We start from the raw sequence: 25605 nt of genomic DNA, 5'->3' as shown, positions 1-25605 counted from the left end.
AAAATAATAACATCGACACCGCCCAGCTGGCACTGGGCACCTTGGTCGTACAGATCTAGGGAAATGTGTTATTCAGCACCAGCAGGGAAGCTACAGCTTGTAGCCGGGAGCAGCCCATCTCTTGCTGGGGGCTTCCCTGACCTTGGGGCGGTCTTCCTTTCTCAGAGCCACGGCTTCCAGTTTGGCTTCATACTCTGCTTGAACTTGGTCCCTCTTCTTCAATACGCTCTGTGGGAGGAGAGAGAGAGGAGAAGCATGTAACACAGAGTCCACAACGGGGCCTCCAATGCCCTGGAAACAGCTCCTTACCCCAGCCCTCCCCAAATCACAGCACTATGTGATGCCACCACGCACTCCCAGAACAGTCTTCTAGTGATCCAGAAGCTGCAGCGTGACACGTGGCAAGAACTCTAGAGAAAGCAGGGAAGAGGGGTGAAGAAAGGAGAGCCAGCCCCAGAGACTGAGCCTTCCAGGAGGTAACCGCGCCTAATGCTAAATATGAGATGGTTCCAGGGAAGGGGGAAAGGTGCTCACCCACTGCTGCACAGACAGGGGGACCCAGCTTCACCATGTGCGGAGGGCCTGGTGGTGGGAAAGATGCAGTTTCACAGGTAACAATGTGGGACATTCTCTGAACTCAATGGAAAAGTCTAAGTCAAGAAAGTTCTTTGCTATTATTAAACATGTATTTATTTACTGTAATTGACACATCAAAATTTATTGTGTTCAACAGGCTGTTTTGAAATATGTATACATTATGGTATGGCTAAATAGAGCTATTTATGCATTACCTCACACACTTAATTTTTCTGGGGTAGAAACATCTAAAATCTATTCTCTTAGCAATTTTTGAGAATACAACCCATTACAATGAACTGTAGTCTGCGTGTCATGCAGTAGATCTAGGAGAGTTCTTGATTAATTCATTGAGTTGATACCTGGTAGACTGGTTCACTGATCCACGAGCTGCTTATCTGTCCTCTACAAAGAGATGTGGTCCCACCTACAGGGTTCAGTCTGAGAGAGGTGCAGACACAGTACAAGGCTGTATTTGGTACAAGAGCCACGCAGGAAGCCTGCCAGAGTGAATGGTCACTGGGCCCAAACTGAGCCATCCCTGGATGGCACTAAGGTCGAGGAGCCAGATGCTCAGTGTGCAAAACATGAGGAGACACTCACTCCTAAGCCCATGCCAGTGGAAGGCCAGCACCTAAGACAGGATCTCCTTAAATGTGCTCGGGGCTCACTGCCCTTGCCTCACCCAGTCTGAGCTCTACCTCTGAGACCCCATCAAACAAAACAGGAAACCTTGCAGTAGATATTCTAGAAAAATATCTGTTTTATCAGAGAGTTTCTTCTGGTAGAATCACAAATGGCAATCAAGAACAAAAAAACTTTCCTTCCCACTAACTTGGAAGTCAAAAGTTGCTATCAGTTTCTGATCATGAACTTCCCCAGGAGGGACCCTCTCTGAGAGCGAGGAATCGGGAAGGAGGCATGCCTGGGCTAAAAGGTGGGCACCTGGAGTCCCGGCCAGCGCCCTCAACGGTGACGAGTGGCTAAAGAGAGTGCTCCAGGGCCAACCTTCTGACAGAATGCGCCAACACCAGGAAGCCCAGGTCCACCCAAGGAGGAGTTTCCTCTGAGGAGCGCGTTCCCGTGAGCTAAACTGCAGCTGTTTAATTCACATGGGGTGTCGCTCGCCTTTCTCATCAGGCCTCTGACGTTTGCTCCTCACACTCAGTAACCTTGGAAGAGCATTATTTATGGTGCTGTTCAATGGGACCTTCTGCTATGATGGAGACAGTCTATAAAGGGCACTAACACAGTGGTCCCTAGCGCCCAGTGCCTCCTGAACACCTGAAATGTGGCTCATGTGACCGAGAAACTGGGTTTAAATTTTTATTTAGCTTTACTAATTTGAATTTAAACTTAGTAAGTAGTTACATATGGCTAGTGGTTAGCATATTGGATGGCATAAATCTATAAAGTAAAACTGAAGAAAATAAAACACCACCAAAAAACCACCAAATCTACACTAAGGGTAGTAAAGATCGTAGCCTCAGCCAAGAGAAATAAAGGCACAGTGCCATCTGGGGTGATGGAGCAGCAAGGAAAGGGGTGACTGGAATCTTTCCAGCAGATGCACGTCCCTTCACCAGATGCTACAGAGCTTACTGGAAAAAAGCACACGTCACCGGTCCAGCCCTCTGAGGAATGGAGATGACTCGCTGCAGTGGCATCTGCCAGGCCTATGTGGCAAGAACCTCAAAAACAATGGCTTGGAACACGGCCAGCACAGTGCAGGGCTTCCTGCTCCCTGTCTGCTCCACCTTACCAGGGCTGCCAGGGCCCCTGGGAGAGGAGCAGGGAGGTACGCCAACCCCACAGAGCTAAAACGGTCTCAATGTGTCACTCCACAAAGAAGGCGGGGAGCCCTAAGATGCAGCCACTTCCCCTTCCTCCAGTTAGCCTGGCCTCTCCCCTCAGCCTCCACTGACCCAGCCTCCCCTGGAGCAGCCAGAAATCTGACCTCTTATGCAGCTGGCAGGAGGATCTTGCTAACACCCTGTGTCCCCAAACAGCATGCAAGGTGCACAAGAACCCAGCACAGGCGAAAGGCCATTATCCCTGCTTTCTGGACAAGGAGACTTGGTACAGCAACAATGACAGGACCTGCTTGGGGCCCTGCTGTTGGCTGACAGCACGGCAGTGACTTGTCCAAGCTCTTCTGCCACATTCCAGCTTAGGGTTTCACAGCCTGAGTACAGCTCAGAGTTCGGAAGCACATCTGGAATAGAAATAAACCACTGGGGATGACTGTCCTTGGGGGCAGAGCTCCAGTCGCTGTTGGCCACAGGCTGAGGGGATGGATGGGCTCCCACCCCAAACGCACAGCCTCTGGGGGGAAAGCAGCCAAACCAGCCTGTGACGGTCAGACGGTGACGGAGCCTGAAATGGGGTGAAAGGACCAGGACCACGTCGGCTCTCCACAGAGGCCCCTCCATCACCACGGGACAAGCACAGGATAGGGACAGTTAAGCTGCTCACAGAACTTCATAGGGATCTGGTTCTAACAGATGTGACGAATCAAAACGGAGAACTACGTGGAGACTCCTCCCTATACCGCGTCACCAGCCCTCCTCCCTCAGTTCTGACTTGAAGCCTCTTCACTCCCTAACCAGGGGCGGGACGCAGCAGAGAACTCGCCTGCATGGACCTTCCGTGCTGGAGGGAACGAACAAGGAAACAGGGTGCGAAGTAGTACAGGTGTCACACAGATGGAAAAGCTGTAGTGCTCAGTGGGCTGCCCGGCGGGCAGACTTGGCGCTGCAGGTCCGAAGCTGCCAACGCAGCGCTCTGCCCACGCGAACTGGCCAGGTGTCCACTTGCCTCAGCAGGCAGCAGGCGGTGCTGGGTTTGCCCTGCAGTCTGGCTCTGGCTTTGGGCTGCCTAAGACCAGCAAGCCTACGACCTCATGGGGCTGCTTCCTGGGCGGTGGGGGGCAGGACACGCCTGCGGGGAAAGGCAAGGAGGCATGACAGCACCCCAGCTGTTAGTCTGCCATCCTAGCCAGCCATTGGTCCACCTGTCAGCCTGTGCTCGGCAGCCATTGGCTAAACCATAGCCCGCGAATTCTAACTGTTCAGCGATTGGCCAGATCGTACTTAGCCCGGGAAATTCAACTATTTTAGCGAAGTTCCCCGCCATGTTCTCTCTCTGTGCTTTCTCTCTCTTCAGGGCAGACACTGTTGTCTGCTGAATAAAATCTCTTGTGTGAGTTCCTGTCCGGAGTGGTTTGTCTGGGCGCCTTTTCACTTTTCAAAAGTAAAACAGGAAAGGAGGGTGTGTAGGGCCTCACACTGAGATGGTGACTTTTAATTAGAGACATGGAATAAGCTTCTCTTGGTCACTCCTCTTTTTTTGTTTTTTGGGGGAGGGGAGCTGGTACCAGGGATTGAACCTAGCGGCACTTAAACAGTCACATCGCCGATCCCTTTTTGTTTTTATTTAGAGAGAGGGTCTCCCTAAGTTACTTAGGGTCTTGCTAAATTGATGAGGCTGGCTTTAAACTTGTGATCCTCCTGCCTCAGACTCCTGAGCCTCTGCGATCACAGGTGTGCATGACCAAGCCTGTTTTTAAAAGCATTTCATCATGATTTTAAGTGGTCCTGGTAATCTGGAACTTCACTATCATTTCTTTCAAACTGAAAGAGGGCAAATGATTCAGTTTCTTTAACAAATAGAAGGAAAGACATTTTAAAATATGTAAGAAACATCTCAATCAATGTCTGGGTCTTATTTGGATTATGATTTAGGGTGCGGACTATGAAATTAGTACCTGAGACAACATGGGATATGTGATATGGATATGTGATCATAGCAAGAAATTGGTCTTGTTTTCATAGGGCGATGACAACGTGTCTCTTTCTCTTTAAGGAACAATTGTATCTTAGAGATACCTACTGAATATTTTTGTATGAGGTGATATGATGCCTGGGATTTGCTTTGAAATAATCCAGGGGGCAGGGGATGTTGGGAGTGGGTGGGAGGAGAGTCACAAGGTGGGCTGTGAGTGGGCAACTGGTTAGCTGGCTGGGGTACAGAGGGGCTTGTCAACTTTCTGACATGTCTGAATTCTTCTGCAATAAAAAAAGTTAAAGAGGGGCTGGGGAGATAGCTCAGTTGGTAGATTGCTTGCCTCACAAGCACAAGGTTCTGGGTTCAATTCCCCAGCACCACAAAAAAAATAAAAAGTCAAACAATTGGAAACCTAATATCTGTCATCTAAATGTTTACAACAAACTAATAATAGCCATTAGGAGACCTATAACCATGTCATTCATGACCAATTTATGACAAAAGCCTTTATTGCACAATGACAAACTGTCTGGAAGAGTTGGATCACAGATACTTTCTGTGGTTTAGCTCTCAGGTCACCACTGGATGTTTTCCAAGAAAATAAAACCAAACACCACCACAATGGTCAGTATCTACAGGAAAACTTAATATTCCTTCCCCAGAATTGAAGCCGAGTCTCCCCCTGGCAAGGCTGTGGGCCCACAAACCGTGGGAGAGAAAGAGCAGTCCACAGATGCCCACAGCACTAGGCGGGCAGCTGCTGAGAGGCCTCCTCCCGCCCCAAGGTTTTATCTAAGCTTCCAATATTTGTGGAAGAGGGACATCAGGATGCAGGGCTGGAGAGCACATGAAGCAGCAGGAATAGCTCAGCCAAACCCAACAGCCCTGGTGTGCCAGGGACAGACAAGGCCAAACCTGTAGGATGCTGGATGCTCAGAAACAGAGAAAGCAGCTCACCGGAGAACAAAACTACAACACCTGTCCCAGGGCAGCCCTGGAGGAGAGCATCCCCTGCAGTCAGGAGAACACATGACTGGTCCTGGGGGATCACAACTTCCGAATGAATGAGTGAGTGCAGGCTGCTCCTCAGACATGCTCCTTTTACACATTCTCCCACGAAAGGGAGATCGCCTGTGAGCTCAGGGCTCTTGGGCAATGTCGATAATACAGAAACCACACAGTTCCCCTAATTTAAGATTTGCTACTGCAAATTTGGAAAATAAAGAAAAATGCAAATGGAGGGAGCCATCCATAATCTCCTCTCTCAGACATCATCGGCAATACTCTTTTACTTCATTTCCAACCTCTTTTGAATGACTCCTTTGGGGTTTCCCATTCTGTCTCCTCGCCCTGTACTTCTGTTACTCAGGTGCTAGGCCTTGAGGTGAGGTCCTCTAATATCCATATTTTTTTCTAACTACCATCTTTTTGTTTCATGTTATATGTGATTTCTTTAACTTTTTCTTCTAATTCTTCCATTGACTTTTTTGTTCATTTTTATCCTGGTTTTAACTTCCAAGAGCTCATTGTTCTCTGAATTTTAAAACTTCCTTATTGTATGACTGTGACTTCTCTTTCTGAAGATAGCAATCATTTTTTTTTCATCAAAGGGGAAGAAACTTTCCCCTTTCAATCTTCATCTTGTTTGTCTTTACTTCTGACATTCATACTAGAATCTTCCCTTAAATATCTGGCAGCCCTTGCTCTTTGCACATAGAGGGCTTGTTGACAATTCTCTAGAAGGGACCCTGCTGGGTCCTTTCATGGGGGACCCTCCCTCACCCCCCCTCCACCAATATCAGTATCTTCAGTCTCTTCTCTTGGCTTGTTCAGATTTTCCAGAAAAGCCCCCTCTGCCCCATACTGGGGATTGAAACCCAGGAGGTCTCCATCCCCAGCCCTTTTTTCGAGACAGAGGTTTGCTAAATTGCACAGACAGGTCTCGAACTTGCCATCCTTCTGCCTCGGCCTCTGGAGTAGCTGGGTTTACAGGTGGCACCAGAGCACTCGGCTCCAGGAAAGGTTGTTGGAATCCCTGCGTGTTAGATAGAAAGCGGAGAGCCAAGCAGGGGAAGGTGACAGTGCCTAGGCTTTCAGTAGCCTTTCGCTGAATGCCTTCAACAGCACCTGGAGCCACTCTGTCCAGAGCCCCTCTAATCCCACCTCCTCCAGTGAACATGCCCGTTTTGTCAGCGTGGAGAAGGGACAGTGGTCCTGTGTGAGGAGGAAAGAATCTGAAGCACCAACTGATCTTAGACTCTCAACTCCTCTTCAGCCCCAACTCCCCCTGACCCAGAGGGGTGTGTACTGCCAAACCTTGAATTTGGGGCACTGAATCATCTAAATGACTTCTCATCTCTCGATTTGCTCAATTTGGTCTCAGCCTCCCAAGTCACTCTTTGTGGGCAGTTGCTGCTGCTTTTTTTCTTTTTTAGTAAAGAGAATTTAACCTAGGGGTGTTTTACAACTGAGTCACATCCCCAGCCCTTTTTATTTTTTTTAAATTTTGAGACAGGATCTCACTAAGTTGCTGAGGCTGGCCTCAATCTTGTGATCCTCCTGCCTCAGCCTCCTGAGTTACTGAGACTACACATGTGTGTAACAACACCCAGTTGCTACTTTTTTTTTTTTTTTTTTTTTTTTTTTTTTTTTTGGTACCAGGGATTGAATCCAGGGGTACTCGGCCACTGAGCCACATCCCCAGCCCTATTTTGTATTTTATTTAGAGACAGGGTCTCACTGAGTTGCTTAGTGCCTCACTTTTGCTGAGGCTGGCTTTGAACTTGCAATCCTCCTGCCTCAGCCTCCTGAGCCACTGGGATTACAGTGTGTGCCATTGCACTAAATGTGTATTCAGTCCACCATCCCCTGGGGATCTGAGTTTTAATTTTGATATTTTTCTCATTTCTTTAGATCCTTCAAGATCATCAAATACAATTCACATCCTGCTTCGTGGTTTCACCTGAAACTGTAAGAAATCAGCCCCTCAATCCATATTCACCTTTGTTCAGAAAGGGGGACTTTTTGCTCAACAACTCAATCTTCCAGAAAAATCTTCAATGAGGCTTTTGCGAGGCACTGGAAACCCAAGGTGGAAGCGGGCGGCTTCCCTGTATTTCGGCTCATTAGCTCCACCTCGTGGCCCAGAGGTGGGCAGGCTGAAGAAAGCCGCAGACGACTCCGCCGGAAAAGAACCCTCCCGGAAAGCTGGGGAAGGTGTCCCAACCCGCAGCCAAAGCTGCTGCGTCCACCTCGAACGCCTCCGCGCCTTTCGCTGTTAATCCTGACCGTCATCTTCTCACGCCCTTCCTCTTCTCACGCCTCTGAGCACTTCTCTGGGCTTCGCGGGGGCGATCCTCTACCTTTTTTTTCCTACCGCATCAACCAAGTCCTCCTCAGGATAATTCTTCCTTGTTCCTCCTCTTAATAATGGATGCTGGCCCACTGAACAGCCGTCCAGCCTCAACTCTCCGTGGGCCTTGCTCTCACCTCCGCACGGGCTCTCCCTCAGCCTCTTACACTTAAAACCCATCCACACACACGGGACTCCCAAATTTCTATTCTTTTAATCTTAACCAACTGCATGACATCTCCACTTTAATGACCAACGGGCATCTTTGAACTCAACATGGTCACACAGCTTGATTCCCACCTGCCCCAATCTGTTCCTCCCTAAACTCCCTCATTCCAATAAACATGACCACTCTCTACTCAGTGGCTGAAGCCCAACCCTCCGTCCCTCCCTTTCCTACTTCATGTTAAAACATTATATCCCATCATTCTATATATGATACCTTAAAAACAACTTAAGTTGATCGATTTGATAGGTGTCCTATAGAATTCTGTAGGTTTTTACATGTGCCCTACACATAGGATGATGGAAGATAATGGGTTAATACAGCTAGTGAACCCTTCATCCAAAATATGCCCCAAATCCACCCACTTCTCTACCACTGTAGTCCCAGCACCACCAACCCTGGCCCCTGTGACCCTCCTGAAGGTCCTACCCAGCCCTACTCTTCTCTACTAGCTAGCCTCTGTACTGTAGCCCCAGCTATCTCCTGAAAGTAAACACTGCATCCCATAATCCCCCTGCATAAAACAGAATATTTCCCTTCTGTTTCTTAGGATAGAATCCAGACCATGAGCCCTACCCTGCTCTCTGACTTTACCTCTGGCCTTGCCCCTGGCCTCCACTTGCACTGGCTTTTCTGATCTGCAAAGACAAGCTCATTTCTGCTTTCATACCTTTGAACTAGCTATTCCCTCTGCCTAGAATTCTCCACCCTCTGACCCTTGCATGGTGAACTCCTCCATGCCATTCAGGTCTCAGCCAAAGCCACTTTCTCTGCGTGGCTTTCCCTGTTTTTTCCTTCAGACCCTCGCCTCACACAGGCAACCACGAAGACCTCTAGGATGAGCCTACTTGTTGACTAACAAACAGATAAACCTGTCTCTTGAAAATGACAACAGGCTCCACATACAACAATTATATATATGCACATGTTCTGAATTCACTCAACCATCAAATCCAGTGAAATACTTGCTGACCACCTTCAATGGGTAAGGCAGGGCAGGGAGAGTAAGATGGTCCTGTCTGAACCTTCTTAAGTAAAGCATCTCCACCTCTCACTGGGCCTAATGACCCCAGTACTCAGAAGGCACTGCCAGAAATTTGGTAAGATGGGTCTTTCACAGCCTGTCACTACACTAATTATATTTTACACACACACAGTCCCTACGGTGCACAAACCCAAAGACTGGGGATGTAGCTCAGCAATAGAGTACTTGCCTGGCATGTGGGAGGCCTTGAGTTCAATCCCCAGTACTGCAAAAAATATAAATAAATAAATAAAATTTTCTCAGTGCAAATCCACACATGGGCTCACATGTGGTCCACAGGGTACTGCCTCTCTCTCCATGCTTCCTTGGCAACCTTGGAACACAGGCCTTCAACCATCCTTGTAGCACACGCTGTTCTCAATGTTTACTGCCCGAAAATCTCACTGCTCCATTTGTTCCACGTGGCCTCTAACAACCCCACTTTTGATATGTTCTCTCCATCTCCAAAGAGAACAGAATGTACCCAGCCACAACTGTCCTTAAATAGATACAATTTGAGACCAGTCTTGAAAAGCCAGAGAGCACCTAGTTTACCTCTTGGCAGGTAGTGAATACACGATTAGCCACGGGGGAGTATCGTCCGTGGTCAAAGAACAGAAAAGATTTACCTACAGCGTTCTCTTTCCTTATCTATAAAGTGAACAAATTAGAGAAGATGATCCCAAAGGTCTTTTCAAACCCTGACAGGAACCCAAACCAGAGCCCTACTAGGAGAGGGCTTCAAGGAGCCCATCCAGGGATAAATCAACCCTCAACAAATTCCTAAGGCAGAAGCCACAGACTTCAAATGACAAGGACAAATACTTTGGTTCATCCAAAAACCAAGAAAAGAGGAGCAGGCTTTTGTGATAAAATGTCACCACATCAGACTCCCCACTGAAACCAAACCAGGACTCTCCTCTCAGTTCTAAAGCCCACTGCAGACGGCAGGTGCTAAGGAAGATACCACACCAAGGCCTTCAGCAATCCCTCCCTTCCAATTTTTATCTCTCATAGTGAATAGCAAAGTCTGTCTCACTTATATCTAAAAAAAACAGGAAGCTATTTTTTAAATGGAGGTTAGACATGGTAGTACACACCTACACCTGTTATCCTGGCTTCTCGGGAGGCTGAGGCAGGAAGATTGCAAGTTCAAGGCCAACCTGGGCAACTTAGTAAGACCCTGTCTCAAAATAAATATTTTTAAAAGGGCTGGGGATACAGCTCAGTGGTAAAGTGCTTGCAAAGCATGTGCAAGATGCTGAGTGAAAGAGAAAGAGAAAGAGAGGGAAATAAGTTAGTTAGCTAGAATTTGTGCTGGGCACAGTGGCACATGCCTTTAATCCTAGTGAGTCAGGAGGCTGAGGCAAGAGGATCACAAGTTCAAGGAGAGCCGCAGCAACTTAACAAGGTTCTAAGCAACTTAATGAGACCCTGTCTCAAAATAAAATATTACAAATAGGGCTGGGGCTGGGTGTGGTAGCACATGCCTATAATCCTAGCAGTATGGGAGGCTGAGGCAGGAGGATCAAGAGTTCAAAGTCAGCCTAAGCAAAAGCAAAGTGCTAAGCAACTCAGTGAGACCTTGTTTCTTAATAACATACAAAATAGGGCTGGGGATGTGCCTCCATGGTAAAGTGCCCCCGGGTTCAATTCCCAGCACAAAAAGAGAGAAAGAAGTGGGGACAGGGAGGAAAGGAGTGGAATGGAACAGAAAAGGGCAGTGGCAGCAATGTTCACAGGCAGGAGAGCCACTGAAGACACCTATCACTGTCCCAGCGTCTCTAGTCCTGGCCACCGGGACTCGCCGACAATCCTAAAAGCGGTCTTAGTTTTGCAGTCGAATCACTCCTGTCCAGCCCAGAGCACTCCACAGATGTTTGCCAGCTGCAGACGGTGGCAGCGGGTGGCCTCTTCTGAGTCTAGCTCAGCTCACCATGGGACAAAGCCTGGGAGTCACAGATGGCCAGTCAACCATACTGCCCTTCTCCAGACAGCACTGCGTGCGATCCCTTCTCCCACCTGGTTAGCCTGACTGCAATTCTGTTCAGGCTCAGTAAACAAGAAACACGGTACACATGCTTCACAGGTGGGCTGAAGGAAGAGTGAACACATGTTTCTTTGATGTATAACTTAAATTACTTGCACAAGCTTATGTCTCACAGTGTAATAACGTTTCAATAAAGATTCCAGATAAATCCTTGCTAAATGACAATTCAAAATTCTGCTTCAAGTACAAATACATATTAAGTACTAACATACTTGCCACATGTAAGAGTAAAGTAACTTGAACTATAATATCCCAATATTGAGCAAGGTTAAGGAGCATTTTGATGAAAGAAACATTTGTCTATATAAGAGACAAATCCAGGGATACCCCCAGGGATTGTAAAAACATATGTTTTGTTCACAAAAACAGATGCTCTTGCTTCATAAGTAACTTGAAATATTTTGGTTCATTTTAAGCAAGTCAGATACCTTTCCATACTGGTTTCAACTGCAGGATTAAACATGCAATGTGTATATCTCAATTTTTTTTTTTAAAGGTAATATTGACAAAGGAAAACAAGCTGTGAATTTGGAGCCAAAACTTTTTGGTTTTCAGTTTCTGACCAACAAAGCTGTCCCGGGCTTCACATCTCACATCTGAACTTTATCTAAGTACCAGAACCAATTTTGTCCTACAGATAAGGAAATTCATACCAATTTCCTGATCACGGTGAGATCCAGATGAGAGCCTACCTTTTTTTGGCAGGGGAGGGGTCTGCCGGGATTGAACTCAGGGGTACTTGACCACGGAGGCCACCATGCGTGGTGAGAGTCTACCTTTGAAAACATTTTACTAGCAGCTGTATGGTATCAGTGAGACCGTGATTCATTCTACCAGGAACAGACTCCACTTTCCACTGTCCACACTTTAACGTGGATCAGGAACCTTAACACATTCATACCTGACGGAACAAGACAGATCAAGGCTGATGGGTACGTGGGACTTTGCCAGACTATTAATTCTCTCTGCTTTTGTGTATGCATGACATTTCCCACGGGACAATTTTTAAAGTTTTTATAACTAGTTGATTCATGCTTTTACTCCCTTCTCAAGCTATTCAATAATTTCATAATTCTATGATTTTTCTGGCTTTCCAATTTTACAACCCAATTGACTGACAGGTTTCTCAGTAGATTTGAGTCAGTCCCTGGTAGGTTGATCCTAATGGGATGCCCTAGATCTGCCCCCAAAGACAGACAGAAAACTCAGAGGTCTCCTTCGAAAGCAGGAAGGGAGCTTCTTGGGAGTTAGGGATGTTCGACATGGAGCTTTTTCTACTGTCAGGAAGACAGACCTTTTTCTTTAACTGGTGCCACCATCAAGGAGTCTCCTGAGATCACGTTCTCAACCAGTCTCTGCCTGTGGGGGAAGTTTCTGGTGTGGGCATTATAGCATTCCATCCTGAACTCCACCCTTACTTTGCATATAGATTGAATGTAGGAATCTTTGTTCTCAGAGGTCCTCTGTCTTTTCTCCTCCATCGCTACTGGACCAATGCCATTCTGATTCTTGTTCCCTTTATTATCACCTCCCTCTCTTTCTTCAAAGGCTTTCAAAGTCTTATCACTTTTGTTTTTAAATTTCACCATATACTTTGAGTTGTTTCTCTTTTCATTCTTTTTTCTGGGCAATTAGCATGTGCTTTTAAAATGAAGATTTATGTCTTTAAGTTTGGGAAATTTTCTTATATTATTTCTTTCATAATTTCCTTTCCTTAGTTCTCCCTATTTTCTCAATCAGGAACTCTTCTCAGTCTGATATTGAATATTTGGAATTAATCCTCTAATCTCTTAGTTTTCTATTATATTTTGATATTTCTGCATTTTTGTTTTATTTTCCAACTACTTTTTGGTTTATTTATCTTTCTTTCTAAGATTTCTTCAATGTCATCTTCCAACTTCACCACTCAAATTTAATTTAATTTAGCAATCATATTTGAACACCCAAGAGCTCTGATTATATAATTATTCTTTTTCCATAGCATCTTCTTATTTAGTAGATACTTTATCTCCTTGAACTCTCAGAGTACACTAATCTGAATTTCTTGGGTGGGGATGTAGCTCAGTGGTAGAGCACTTGCCTAGCTTGTGCAAGGATCCTGGTTCAATCCCCAGCACCACAAAAGAAAAGAAATTTTTCTCCTAAACTTTTTTTAGAATAATTTTTTTAGTTGTTGAATATCTTCATTTTATTCATTTATTTACATGTGGTGCTGAGAATTGAACCTAGTGCTTCACATATGTGAGGCAAGTGCTCTACCACTAAGCCACAACCTCGGTCCATCCTAAGCTTTTTTTCTTCACTTAATTTACATACTTGGTTCACCATGTGTTCCACTTATATGTCCCACGATGTCAGTCCACATATCTGTGACCTTCTAGGACGAAGCAAATGTGTACCCCATACAAACAGGCAACAGCTCATTACTTTTTTTTGGGTGCTGGGGATCAAACCCGGGGCCTTGTGCTTGCTCATTACTTTTTGACCATGACTATTACAAAGAAAGTTCCTAAGTGCACAAGAAGCAAACCAGCTTACCTTCATGGAGTCAGAGTATAAAATATATTCCCTGAGCACAGGTAGAAAGTCTTCTGTCATGTCATCTGTCAGCTCTTCCAAGGCTGTAGAGCAGTTCCCGATGCAAGCAGATACACCCTCCAGGGGCTCGGCCAGCTCGCCTTCTAGCGCACTCCACGTGGAGTACACAGGCCCGTATTCTCTCAGTTCCACAAGGTACTCTACAAGGAGAGGGGGATGGAGCTAATTACAATCTGGCTGCGTGGCCATCACTGACTTTGTAATCACTACAACCAATCACAGTGCTCTACGTTACAAAGTGTTTCCTTAGCCACCCAGCCACCTGAGCACTCTCTCCTGTGAGCACAGCACTGTTTCTCACACAACTTCTTAAAACCTCTAAAAACTGACGTTACCTGATAATGTCAGGCTATCTGGGCCTCTGGGTAATGGGACCATAATGCCTTGTGGGGAAAACTGCTAAGAGCCACATCCACTAAACATCTTCAACTATAACCATTTGCCTCCCCACACTGGGAAGCAGCATTTAACAGGTAATGGGAATAGACTTTCACACAGGTTCAGAGGGTGTTTTAGAAGGGGAGATGCAACTCATTCACAATGAGAAAACAATGGAAATTTAGGAAACATTTTGCTAAAGAAAATGTGGTCTTCCATAGGCCGACTCACTCACTGTGATCATCCCAACATCTTGTCCCGTGTGAATTTTTTTAAAATATATTTTTAGATGTTGATAGACCTTTATTTTATTCATTTATTTAAATGTGGTGCTAAGAACCGAACCCAGTGCCTCACACGTGCTAGGCAAGCGCTCTACCACTGAGCCACACAACTCCAGCCCTCCCAGCAGAATTTGTTCTACATGATCCTTAGGAGTGGACAGTGCCCAAAGCTATCTCTGTGGGCCCCACAGGTATTACCTGTGGGTAAAAGAGGGGAGAAGCACAAGAAGAAGAACAAAAAACTGTTTTTCTCCCCTACAAAGAAAATCTGGCCCTTCATCTGTCACCAGGATTCTTGTCATGACACAAGAATGCTGTTGCCATTGTTTAATTCCTATGAGTGGCAACTGCTGAAGAACCTTCCTGCCTGTTCCCTGTGTCAGCTTGATCATTAACCAGAAGGCTCAGAAGTGGTTGTCTGGCATGGGAAAAACAAACACAAGGCTGAGATGTGGGACAAAGGACAAATGTAAAATTGCGCCCAAGCACAACTAGCTCCTCTTCTCCTTGTATTTATTTGTTCAATATCGGGTCTCAACAGAGAGCTCACCTATTTCTTCTTTGATGATCCGCTGGGCTATTCGATCAATGGTTCCCAGTTTGAGTGCAAAGGTGTCTAAGTATTCACCGATGGCTGCAAACTCAAGAGGCCGACTCCTCAGCTTGTAGCCTCCGGTGACATGCTTGACCGACTCGCCCACTCTGGTCAGCAGTGCTATCCCCTGCTTCTTGTAGGCATTCAGGTCCTAAGGATGACATGAACAGACGCAAGGCACGCCATCACACGCACAGCCAGGACTCTAAGCCATCTCCTACGGGCAGCTTCGTTTTTGGAAATGGAAGACTGAGAAACCAAGGAGCTAAGTTAGAGGACCTGGTCACATACACATGAGTGTCCCCTCCTTGGCATCACAACTACCAGACTCACAACCCCGCTGTTCACGTCCGGATCCCTGTCCACAGGATGGGTCTCCAATCCCTCCAGGCATGTCCACTCACTGGATCACACTGTCCTTCAAACACAGCACTATTCTAACATGATTTTTAAAGCCTCCAATGGCAAATAAAACAAAAAATACCCTGTGTTGCCTTCATGAGCAACACTGAAGAGCTGAGATTCTGCCATTCATCCCATGCTCTCATGTAAACCCCAACTGAAGCCACATAAGGAGAACAGAGAGCATGGAAAGCAAGGAACAGTGAGGCAGAAGCACTGCTAGAAAACTCAGGCAAGGACCAATGCTGTAACAACACAACGTTTTAACCCCAGTTTTTTTGTAGGTCAAGGCAAAAACAGGAAATTCGTTGAGACTTAGAACCCACTGTATCTAAACTTAAAAAGCACATTAGCTTGCCAGGAAAAAAACAAACTTCTTCCTATCACTAAACTGAAAGAGGAATCTACAGCATCTTCAGGTTGTCCTGTGTCACTTAGTGGTGACTTCAAAAATGGTCTTAAAGAAGATGAATGAGGGGTGTTTCTCTTATCCACCCACCATACCAACAGAAGTAATACTGAGCTAGGGCTAGAATCTGTTCTGTTTTAAAGGCACCTCTCCTGTACCCACTCATGTGAAGTTGGATTCTGACTGAGACACTAAAGGACTTTATATATTTTAAAAATCATTTTCATACTGCTTAGCCCACAAATAAACAGACAAATTCTCTTTCTTTCTCTCTTTCTCTCTCATGCACAAACACGTACCCCACACAAATGATCCTTCCCATTCTTTCTTCACCCAGATTCCTAATGACCAGAGGTCCAACCTATCCCATCTCTTTCCCATTCATTTCATAAAGAAGGCAGTTTGAGGGTGTGGGGTTGTGGCTCAGTGGCAGAGTGCTTGCCTCTCATGTGTGAGGCACTGGGTTCAACCCTCAGTACCACATAAAAATAAGTAAATAAAAATAAAGTTAATTAAAAAAAAAAAAAAAAAAGCAGAAGACAGTTGAGGCCCTTCTGGGCACAAGACCTGCAACCTGGGTGAGAAAGTGAACCACACTTTTGGAGAACAGGATGGACTTCACTTTGAATACACCTTGAAAGAACTATACCTGAGGATCAGTTCACCAGGAAACACTTATCCTTTAAAAGCACACACGTTTGACCTTGGCAGGGAGGCCTGGGGTAGATGGATGGGGAAGAAGCAACAAGGTATGGGTTGCCACTGACAAGGATAAATGCCAACTGAGGTTAAAAAGCAAAACTAAACTGAAGGACTCTGCCAGGTGGTTCCCACCCACAGAGAATGAAACCCCTTCTAAAGTTTTAGACATCTACTGATATTATCCCTAACTATTTTGCAACTTTGACAAAGAAAACTGGACAGTATGTGCACATCAATAGGTTTGCCCTCACGCAACATGACATGCTACATGCAGCCTGAATATGAAAATGTGATCCTGAAACTAAACTCGGGGACTGGGGGAAGCCAGCGTGATGTCCGAGCACGTGCCTCCTTCTGCAGAGAATCGCAGTGGGGACCTCAGGCTCTCTGGCCTGTTTTGCCAAAAGGGAAAGGCAGAGAAAAGCTAGTGAACAACCAACCTAGTCTGGATACACAGACTCTGGCAACAAGTAGGACCCTAAGATTTCTCTGGCCAACACTTGGATAATGCACACCTGATAAGAACAGGGTTACAGACAAGCAGTGGTCAGGCGGTATGACCTGGGGAAAGTGTGGCCTCAGGAGCCTCAAAGACCAGTGATGTCCTAGTGATGTCACTTGAACAAGTACAAACACCCTGAACTTCAGTATCCTTATGTGAAAAATAAGGCTACAAGCAATTAAGCACAGGGTTCTTGTGAAGAATGCCCTTACCAAACAATAAGTATTCTTCCCTTTTGTGCCCGTTGTTGGTGATACTGACCTAATCCAGTAATACTGCCCAGGAGAGTTTAAGTAGACATTTATCTCTGCTTCTGGCAAGTGAAAACATTCTAACTTCCACTGCTATTCCAAGAGGGGAAAGGTCTGGTTTCCCCCTAAATTCTACCGTAGAAACCATGCTAATACCAAAAGGCACCGCCCCCTCCAAAAAAAATTGAGCAATTTTCTGAAACCTACTACAAATGCCCATTTATGCAGGTGGCTTGTGAGAGATCAAAACAGCTTTTAAGAAAGAGCCTATGCAGCCAGGTGTGGTGGTGCACACCTGGAGGCTGAGGCAGGAGGATCGTGAGTTCAAAGCCAGCCTCGGCGACTTGGTGAGACCCTGTCTCTAAATAAAATATAAAAAAAGGGCTGGGGATGCGGTTCAGTGGTTAAGCACCCTGGATTCAATCCTGGTTCCACAAAAAAAAAAAAAAAAAAAAAAAAAAACAGAAAAGGAAAAGAAAGAAAGAGACTATGAATGAAAATTTGGGGAAGGAATATACAAAATTGTGTCCTTACCTTAGCAGTAAGGAAAACATTAAAGTGTTCATTGAAAGACAGCACAGGGTGATCTGTGATTCTCTTTAGGAATTTATCCAAAGCTTTTCTTCTGGTCTCCACAAACTCTTCTGAAAAACGATCCACAACACCTTTCACCACAAACTTCTCAGGAAGCGGCTACAGAAACAGGAAAAAAAATGTCAGAGTGATGGATGAGGCTGTGCAGGGAAAACCTGCCAACTTCGAAAACAATTCCTACCACCCATCTGTCCAAGAACAGCATTTCTCCATCGGTCAGGTCTTTACTCAGTCATTGGTACAAAAATGTCTGAAAGATCGATGGAGCAAGCACAACTCCCCTCTCAACTTCAAAACGCAAGGAATAAAACTCTAGAAAACAGCCCCTGAAACACAGAGAGGCCAACACGGAGCTCACACGAGGGTGGAAAACTGGAAACGCAGCACTCGCCAGAGGTGCAGCCACCCAGTCAGTCAGGTGTCCCCACCCAAGGCCTCAGAGAGGCTATCTCCAGGGTCCAGTTGTCCCTTGGGAAAATCCCTCTGCTCCCATCAGCTCCTTTCACATCCCTTTAGGAAGCCACTCTCATTCCCCGACTTTGTGTGCTAGGCAGATAACATCTCTCCAAAGTAGGATCCAGGGGTAGGAGCAGCGGCGTGGAAATCCCCTGGCATCTCACTTCCTCCATAGGAAGCTGCCTACTGGGCACCACCCTCACCTCCTCTCCTCAGGGGCCTGTGGGCAGCATCCCCTTCACCAAAGCTAATGTGCATTTCATCCGCGTCCCTGACCCATTAGTTCACTGAGCTGCACCTGTCACCTACTATTAGTTATACCTTCTCTCCCTGTGTCCTCAACATCTCCTGTTCATCCAGCTTCATTCCTGGAGTCAACAAAAATATGGTTGGTTCTCTACTTAAAAAAAAAAGAAAAGAATCCAACCATCCCTTGACTTCATATCTTCTCCACTCTACTTCCTGTCTCATTTGATCTTTCTGAAAAGAGCCACTTGATTTCTACTCTGTCCATCGATTTCTCAAGCCCCGACCTGACCTCCCGCCCTGAAGAAAAGCTGGCTCTGGCACCGCCTTCAGGACCGCGTTCCTCTGCCCCTCTGCACACCTGAGGCAGAAACTGCTCTGTCAGATGATCATGATGACTTTCTAGCCACCAAATTCAGTGGCCATTTTTCTGTTCTTCTGTCATGAGTCGGCTGGGCAAACTCTGTTGATTCTGCTGAGCAGGACTTGGGGGAAGGCCTAATGAGCACCTAAGTGGTTTGGTGTGCCTCATTTAACAAAACAAATAACCTCCTGAAACAGTCGTCCAACCTTCAGGGTTAGTACGATGGATGTACGTTTAAGGACCGAAGCTTCTTACTTAAAGGAACACTAGGGTGAATCCTTCTTCAAACCACTTCCTTCTGTAATAAGCACTATTATTCCCAAACGTACACGGCTTTGGGAATTTGTTTTTCCTCATTTCAAATGTCCTTCCTTAACGGCACATGCCAACTCTCAGCCTCACCTTTATTATTTTCTGGGTTTTTGTGCCTAGGAACCTATTGCGTGGTAAATCAAGTGGGTCTGTAGTCTGTAGGTGAGATCATGTGTTCAAGAGCTCAACGCAGCTCCAAAGCACCCAGGAGAGGCCTAACAAACGCTAGATGTGTTTATTAATTGGTAAACACTGAGAACAGAAGTAAAAAGAGAAATAGAACAGAGCAGAAATTCCATAGATGTTTTATTTAAAAAAAATCATCTGGGATACCATTTCATACCTACTAGGATGGTTATTAGAAAATGGGAAATAAGTGCTAGAAAATATGCAGAAACATTGTATCCTCATACATTACTGGTGGGGACATAAAATAGTACAGCTGCTATGGAAAACAGCTGGGCGGTTTCCCAAAAAAATTACACAGAACGACCATATGATCCAGTCATTGCATTTCTTCTTCTTCTTTTTTTACTTTTAGCATTGAATTAAGTTTATCTTTATTGACTTATCTGGAATTCACAAAAGGAATTATACTTTGTTAATTTCTTAATCGCTGCTAAGTGCTGAAAAGAATAAATAAATTACATTCATTCTGAAAGTGTATTAGGCCCTTAGGTCTCTATTGAATCTTTTAAGAAACAGAAAATATATTTAGCAAGAAAATATGATGAATGTAGTACTTTCTCAGTCAGCTATAAATGTATAATCAAGTGGATGAACCTGTCTCATCCCCTGTGTTCAGTTTGGTATACCATTTATCCAGATGATGAAACGATATGTAAAGGAAGGTGAGATGCACATTACGAGGTTGCTGGGGTAAAACAACTGACGAGTATATTTTCTGCTATGTGTTGTTCATTAATATGTTCAATGTGGACACTTTACTTTTAAAACTAATATGATGAGGGCTGGGGATATAGCTCAGTTGGTAGAGTGCTTGCCTCATATGCACAAGGCCCTGGGTTCAATCCCCAGCACCACAAAAAATGATGGATGATGATGATGATGATGATGATGATGAAGCAAATTGTCTGTTTTGAAATAAGAAAATTTAAATGTAATATAACTTAGGTTATGCTATTTCTAATTTGATTCTAGTATATTTCTGGAAGTATATTTTTAAAATTATCTCTTGGGCTAGGGATGTAGCTCAGTTGGTAGAGTGCTTGCCTTACATGCACAAGGCCCTGGGTTCGATCCCACCACCACCACCACAACAACAAAAAAGTACCTCTCAAAAACTATTTCTTTAAAAGCTAACTGGTAACATTAAAGTAAGTGTAGGAAATACAAAAATTCTTTGATGAACACTTGAAAGTGATGCTTATAATAATTTGTATTAGTTAAGTGAATTTCTGTTTTTATTCTTTACAATGTCTTTTTTAATTTTTTGATTCATTGTACACAAATGGGGCACAACTTTCATTTCTCTGATTCTGCACGAAGTAGAGTTACACTGTTTGTGTAATCATACATGTACATAGGGTAATGATGCTTATCTCATTCCATTATCTTTCCTTCCTCTTGCCCCCTCCCCACCCCTCATTTCCCTCTACACAATCCATCCTTCCCCCATTCTACCCTTATCCCCAGCCCTTTATGTATCATCATTCACTTATCAGAGAAATCATTCAGCCTTTGGTTTTTTGGGATTGGCTTATTTCACTTAGCATGATATTCTCCAACTCCCATCATTTACCTGTAAATGCCATAATATTATTCTTCTTTATGGCTGAATAATATTCCATTGTGTATATATACCACAGTTTCTTTATCCATTCATCTACTGAAGGGCATCTAGGTTGGTTCCGCAATCTAGTTATTGTGAATTGAGCTGCTATAAACATTTATGTGGTTGTGTCACTGTAGTATGCTGATTTTAAGTCCTTTGGATATAGGCCAAGGAGTGGGATAGCTGGGTCAAAGTTTTCTAAGGAATCTCCATACTGCTTTCCAGAGTGGCTGCACCAATTTGCAACCCCACCAGCAATGTATGAGTGTGCCTTTTTCTCCCACATTCTCTCCAACACCTATTGTTGCTTGTGTCCTTGATAGTAGCCATTCTAATTGGGGTGAGATGAAATCTTAAGGTAGTTTTGATCTGCATTTTTCTTATTACTAGAGATGTTGAACATTTTTTCATGTATCTGTTGACTGAAATTAAACCCCTATCTCTCACCCTGTACAAAACTCAACTCAAAATGGATCAAAAACCTAGGAATTAGACCAGAGACCCTGCACCAAATAGAAGAAAAAGTAGGTCCCAATCTTCGTCATGTCAGTTTAGGACCAGACTTCCTTAACATGACTCCCAAAGCACAAGATATAAAAGCAGGAATCAGTAAATGGGATAGATTCTAACTAAAAAGCTTTTTCTCAGCAAACAAAACAATCAACAATGTGAAGAGAGAGCCTACAGAGTGGGAGAAAATCTTTACCACATGCACTTCAGATAGAGCACTAATCTCCAGAATCTATAAAGAACTCAAAAAACTACACCAAGAATACAAATGACCCAATCAATAAATGGGCTAAGGAAATGAGCAGACACTCCACAGAAGAGGATCTGCCAGCAATCAACAGCCATTCCATTTCTTGGTATATAGCCAAGATTAAAAAAAAAAAAAAAAAAAAAAAAAAAAAAAGCAATTGTTATGTCAGAATATTGTATAATGAATGTTCTAAGCAGCATGAGTCAGGATAACTGGGCAGAGAGAGGGGGCAATGGGAAGTAACTGCCAGTGTCCTGAGGGTGATGAAATGTTCCGGGTTGAACAGTGGTGACAGTCATGCCACATTATTACAGGCTAAAAGCCACCCAACTACACACCTTAAAATGGCTCAAGGGGTGACCTTTATGTTAAATGAATTTTACCTCTGTTTTTTGGGTCGTTTTGGTTTTTTGTTTTTTTTAAAGTAGATGTAATGTGGAATCAGACATCAGAGAGACAAGAAGAGGTGACAGTGTCCTTGACGATGGAAAGAAGCCACAAGGAACGCAGGTGCCTCTGAGGGCTGGGAGAGGCAGGCACAGACCCTGGCCTAGACCTTCAGAAGGACACAGCCCCAGCCCGTACCTCAACGTTAACCCGTGAGACTGCTCGTGGACTTTCGACCTCGAGAGCGCTAACAAAAAAAATATCTCTTGTTGAGGCCACCTTAAAAAAATATGACCCGGAGTAGATTTCAGAAAGTGAACAGAAATGAAAGAAATGGGCCATGAACTGATAAGCTGCCACGGTGGGGTTCACTGCACCAAATCTCTCTCCGTTAGTGCATTTGTTATTTTTCCCTAAAGAAAAAGCTTTTAAAATTTAAATGCCTGTACAGATACGTTTTGGAATCCGCAATAAATAAATAAATCCTACTTGCAAAACATTACAATGATCAGTTACATCTTTCAAAGTTTAACCCTGAAGTACTGAGATTCCACAGCACTTGATATTTTGGGGAAAAGAACACTTTGACACATATTATATTCTGCACTAGTTTATAAAACTGTTTTGTAACCTCTGACATAAAAGCATATTTCCTACAAATTGTCTCTAAAGCACTACATTTCTGGGTAAGAAATCTGGACAAAGATTTTAACTGCTCAATCTTGAAATGCTCAACTTCCTCTTGTCAGCAATTGAACTGCTTCTTCTATACGATCCAACACTTGGCGCACACCCACTTCAGGACGCACACCTAGCCCTTCCTGTGCCAATCCATTTAATAGAAAATACTGCTCCTAGGCAAAAATAACTCAAATAAATAAGGGAACATCAAGGTTACAGGCCTTGACCCCATAAAGAATAATTGCCAAGCCTGCTTTAATTTAAAGTATTTGAAAGTTCAACCAATGTTTCACTACCTATTAACTTAGCTACAGGGAAAGAGAAAAGTATGTATATTTAACAGCACCAAAAAAAAAAAAAAATAGAAAATGAAGCTGTAGTTTTTACTGATTATTTCCATATTAAAACAGTCGTCGTATTACAAATTTCTTCTCATTAAGTGCTGTGAGTGTTAACCCAAAAGAAAACGCAAACATATCCTTCCTATGAAGTCCTGTCATAAAAACGAAGCAAATGTAAATTTCCAAGTGAAATTAAACGCTTGAGTGTTGAGGAGATGTATCCACCTCATCTTCCGAATCTACACGTGCCCATTTTACCATGCGATCTCTCTGCCTGGCAGAGGAACTAGTGTGAATGCCACTGAGCAAGCACAGAGCAAAACAACAGAGTGGCGGATTCCAGGGAACGAGGGAAGAGGAAGCGAGGAGGGCTTGTTCAACTAGTGTAGAGTTACAGTTGCACAAGATGAACAAGTTCTAAGCCCAAAAAACCAAAGGCCCAGTGTTTTCCCTGATAAGTAGAGAATGATATATAATGGTGGGGGTGTGGGCAGTGAGAAAAGAATGGGGGAAGTTTGGATTATGTAGAAGGAAATGAGAGGGAGAGGGTATGAAAAATGGTGAAACGAGACAGACATCATGACCCTATGTACATATATCATTACACGAATGGTGTGAATCTACATCGTGCACAACCATGGAAATGAAATGATGTACCCCATTTGTGTACAATGAATCAAAATGCAGTCTGTAAAAAAAAATTGAAAGATAAATTTTAAAAATTAAAAAAAAAAATTTAATTAAAAAAAAAAGAATACAAAGAGGGGGGAAAAAAAAAACCCCAAAGAATCCAAGAATTGTGTTATAACATAAACCAGTCTAAAATTTATGGAATTATAATCTCTGAAGAAGAGATAGAGGAAAGCAGAAAAAATACTAGAAGAAATAATGATTAAGAATTTCTCCAAATTAATGAAAGACATCAAGTACAAGATTCCATGAAGCTCAGAGAACTCTAAGCAGAATAAATATATTTAATATGACTAGATATATTATCCTCAAACCACTGAAAACCAAATTCCTAAAGGCAATCAGAGAAAAGCAACCAATTACACACACAGGAACAAAGGTAAAGTTGGAGAATATCATGCTAAGTGAAATAAGCCGATTCAAAGGCCAAATGTTTTCTCTGTTAAGTGGATGCTAATATATAAGTGGGGTGGGTGGCAGTAAGGGAAGAATGGATTGTGTAGAGGGAAAAGAGGGGAGGGAAGGGAGCAGGGAAAGGAAAGACGGTGGAATGATACAAACATCATTACCTTGCATACATGTATGATTACGCAAATGGTCTGATTCTACATCGTGTACAACCAAAGAAATGAAAAGTTGTACCTCATTTGTGTTCAATGAATGAAAATGCATTCTGTAAAAAGAAAAAAAAGATGAACAAGTTCTAGATACCTGCTGAAAAACGATGATACCTGAGAACTAGACTGTATTACGCCCTTAAAATTCTGTCAAGAGGGTAGATCTCGTGTTAAGTGTTCTACGCACACACACACACAAGCAAGCAAGCAAAGGTACGTGGGAAAACTTCTGGAGGTGGTGGATGTTTATTGCCTCGGTGGTGATGGTCAATGGGTGTACACATGCTCATGAAATCGTATGCCTTTAATGCATACGTGGTTCTTTTGCGTGTTATCAACTATACCTCAATAAAGCTTAAAAGAATACACTGAGGGAAAAATAGTAGCAATAAAGACTTTCGGGTGGCTCCAGCTGTTACATAATAAAGAAAAACACAGATGAGTGCCTTTACGAGATGACAAACACACACACTTTAGTTTCAAGATGACATTTTAAGCACATATGGTTATTTCTTTGGCTTTTAAAATTCCAGAGGAACAAAGCAATATATTTAAAAAAAAAAAAAAGTCACGGCACCATAAAACACGGGGGCCAGAGGTGCAGCTCAGTAGCAGACTGTGTGCTTAACATGCACAGGCCCTGGGTTCATCCCCAGCACCACATAAAGGGGAGAAGGAAGGTACTGTTCAACAGGACAGAATCTGTTAAGACAAAGTAGAAAGGACTGGGTTGAGAGAAAGTCCAATCAATACAAACCATCTTGTAATTCTACTCAGGCAAAGGAAAGGTGGGTCTAGGAAGCGGAGGGTTGGGTTTCTCCAGTAGAGTTCCAAAGGCCATGAGGTTCAGGACAACAGGGACAGCAAACAAGGGCAGCCTGTGACAACCCATGGCGAGGCACATCAAAGAACTTGGGTGCCTCCCCAGAGCCCCCTCTGGATGGCCGTTAACTGATCCCTTCACATGGCTTCAAACGAAGTCCCGAAGCCCAGGTCTCAAAGTGGGGATTTTATCTTCACACTCCTAACCTGAGCAGCAGCGCTGGGAAGCTCAGTAATTCTCAACCATTTTAAACCACAGTTGACTTGGGATGGCAGGAACGAAAAGCAAAACAAACCGGGAACCCACCACCATTCCTCTACAGTTTCCCAACTGATTTAAAAAGTTTCTGAAGTTCCTCCCACAAAATATGACAACTCAATATTTAAAAGGCTCAATTTTTGAAT

General features: G+C 44.1%; 1 protein-coding gene across 5 annotated transcripts in view; it reads right to left on the bottom strand.

Annotated features, from left to right (window-relative positions):
• Positions 1-25605, bottom strand: part of SNX30 (sorting nexin family member 30) — a 114631-nt gene that overhangs the window by 24012 nt on the left and 65014 nt on the right. For all 5 annotated transcript variants that reach the window (XM_079112611.1, XM_079112612.1, XM_079112614.1 and 2 more), the window contains exons 4-7: positions 17670-17828; positions 14825-15020; positions 13553-13752; positions 142-228 (exon numbers count right to left, since the gene is read on the bottom strand). In XM_079112611.1, coding sequence (XP_078968737.1) covers positions 142-228; positions 13553-13752; positions 14825-15020; positions 17670-17828 — 642 coding nt within the window. The remainder of the gene's footprint in view (positions 1-141; positions 229-13552; positions 13753-14824; positions 15021-17669; positions 17829-25605) is intronic.

The sequence above is a fragment of the Sciurus vulgaris genome, assembly GCF_902686455.1.
Source record: "Sciurus vulgaris genome assembly, chromosome: 15".
NCBI lineage: Eukaryota > Metazoa > Chordata > Mammalia > Rodentia > Sciuridae > Sciurus > Sciurus vulgaris.
This window is presented reverse-complemented; position numbering and strand designations above follow the sequence as displayed.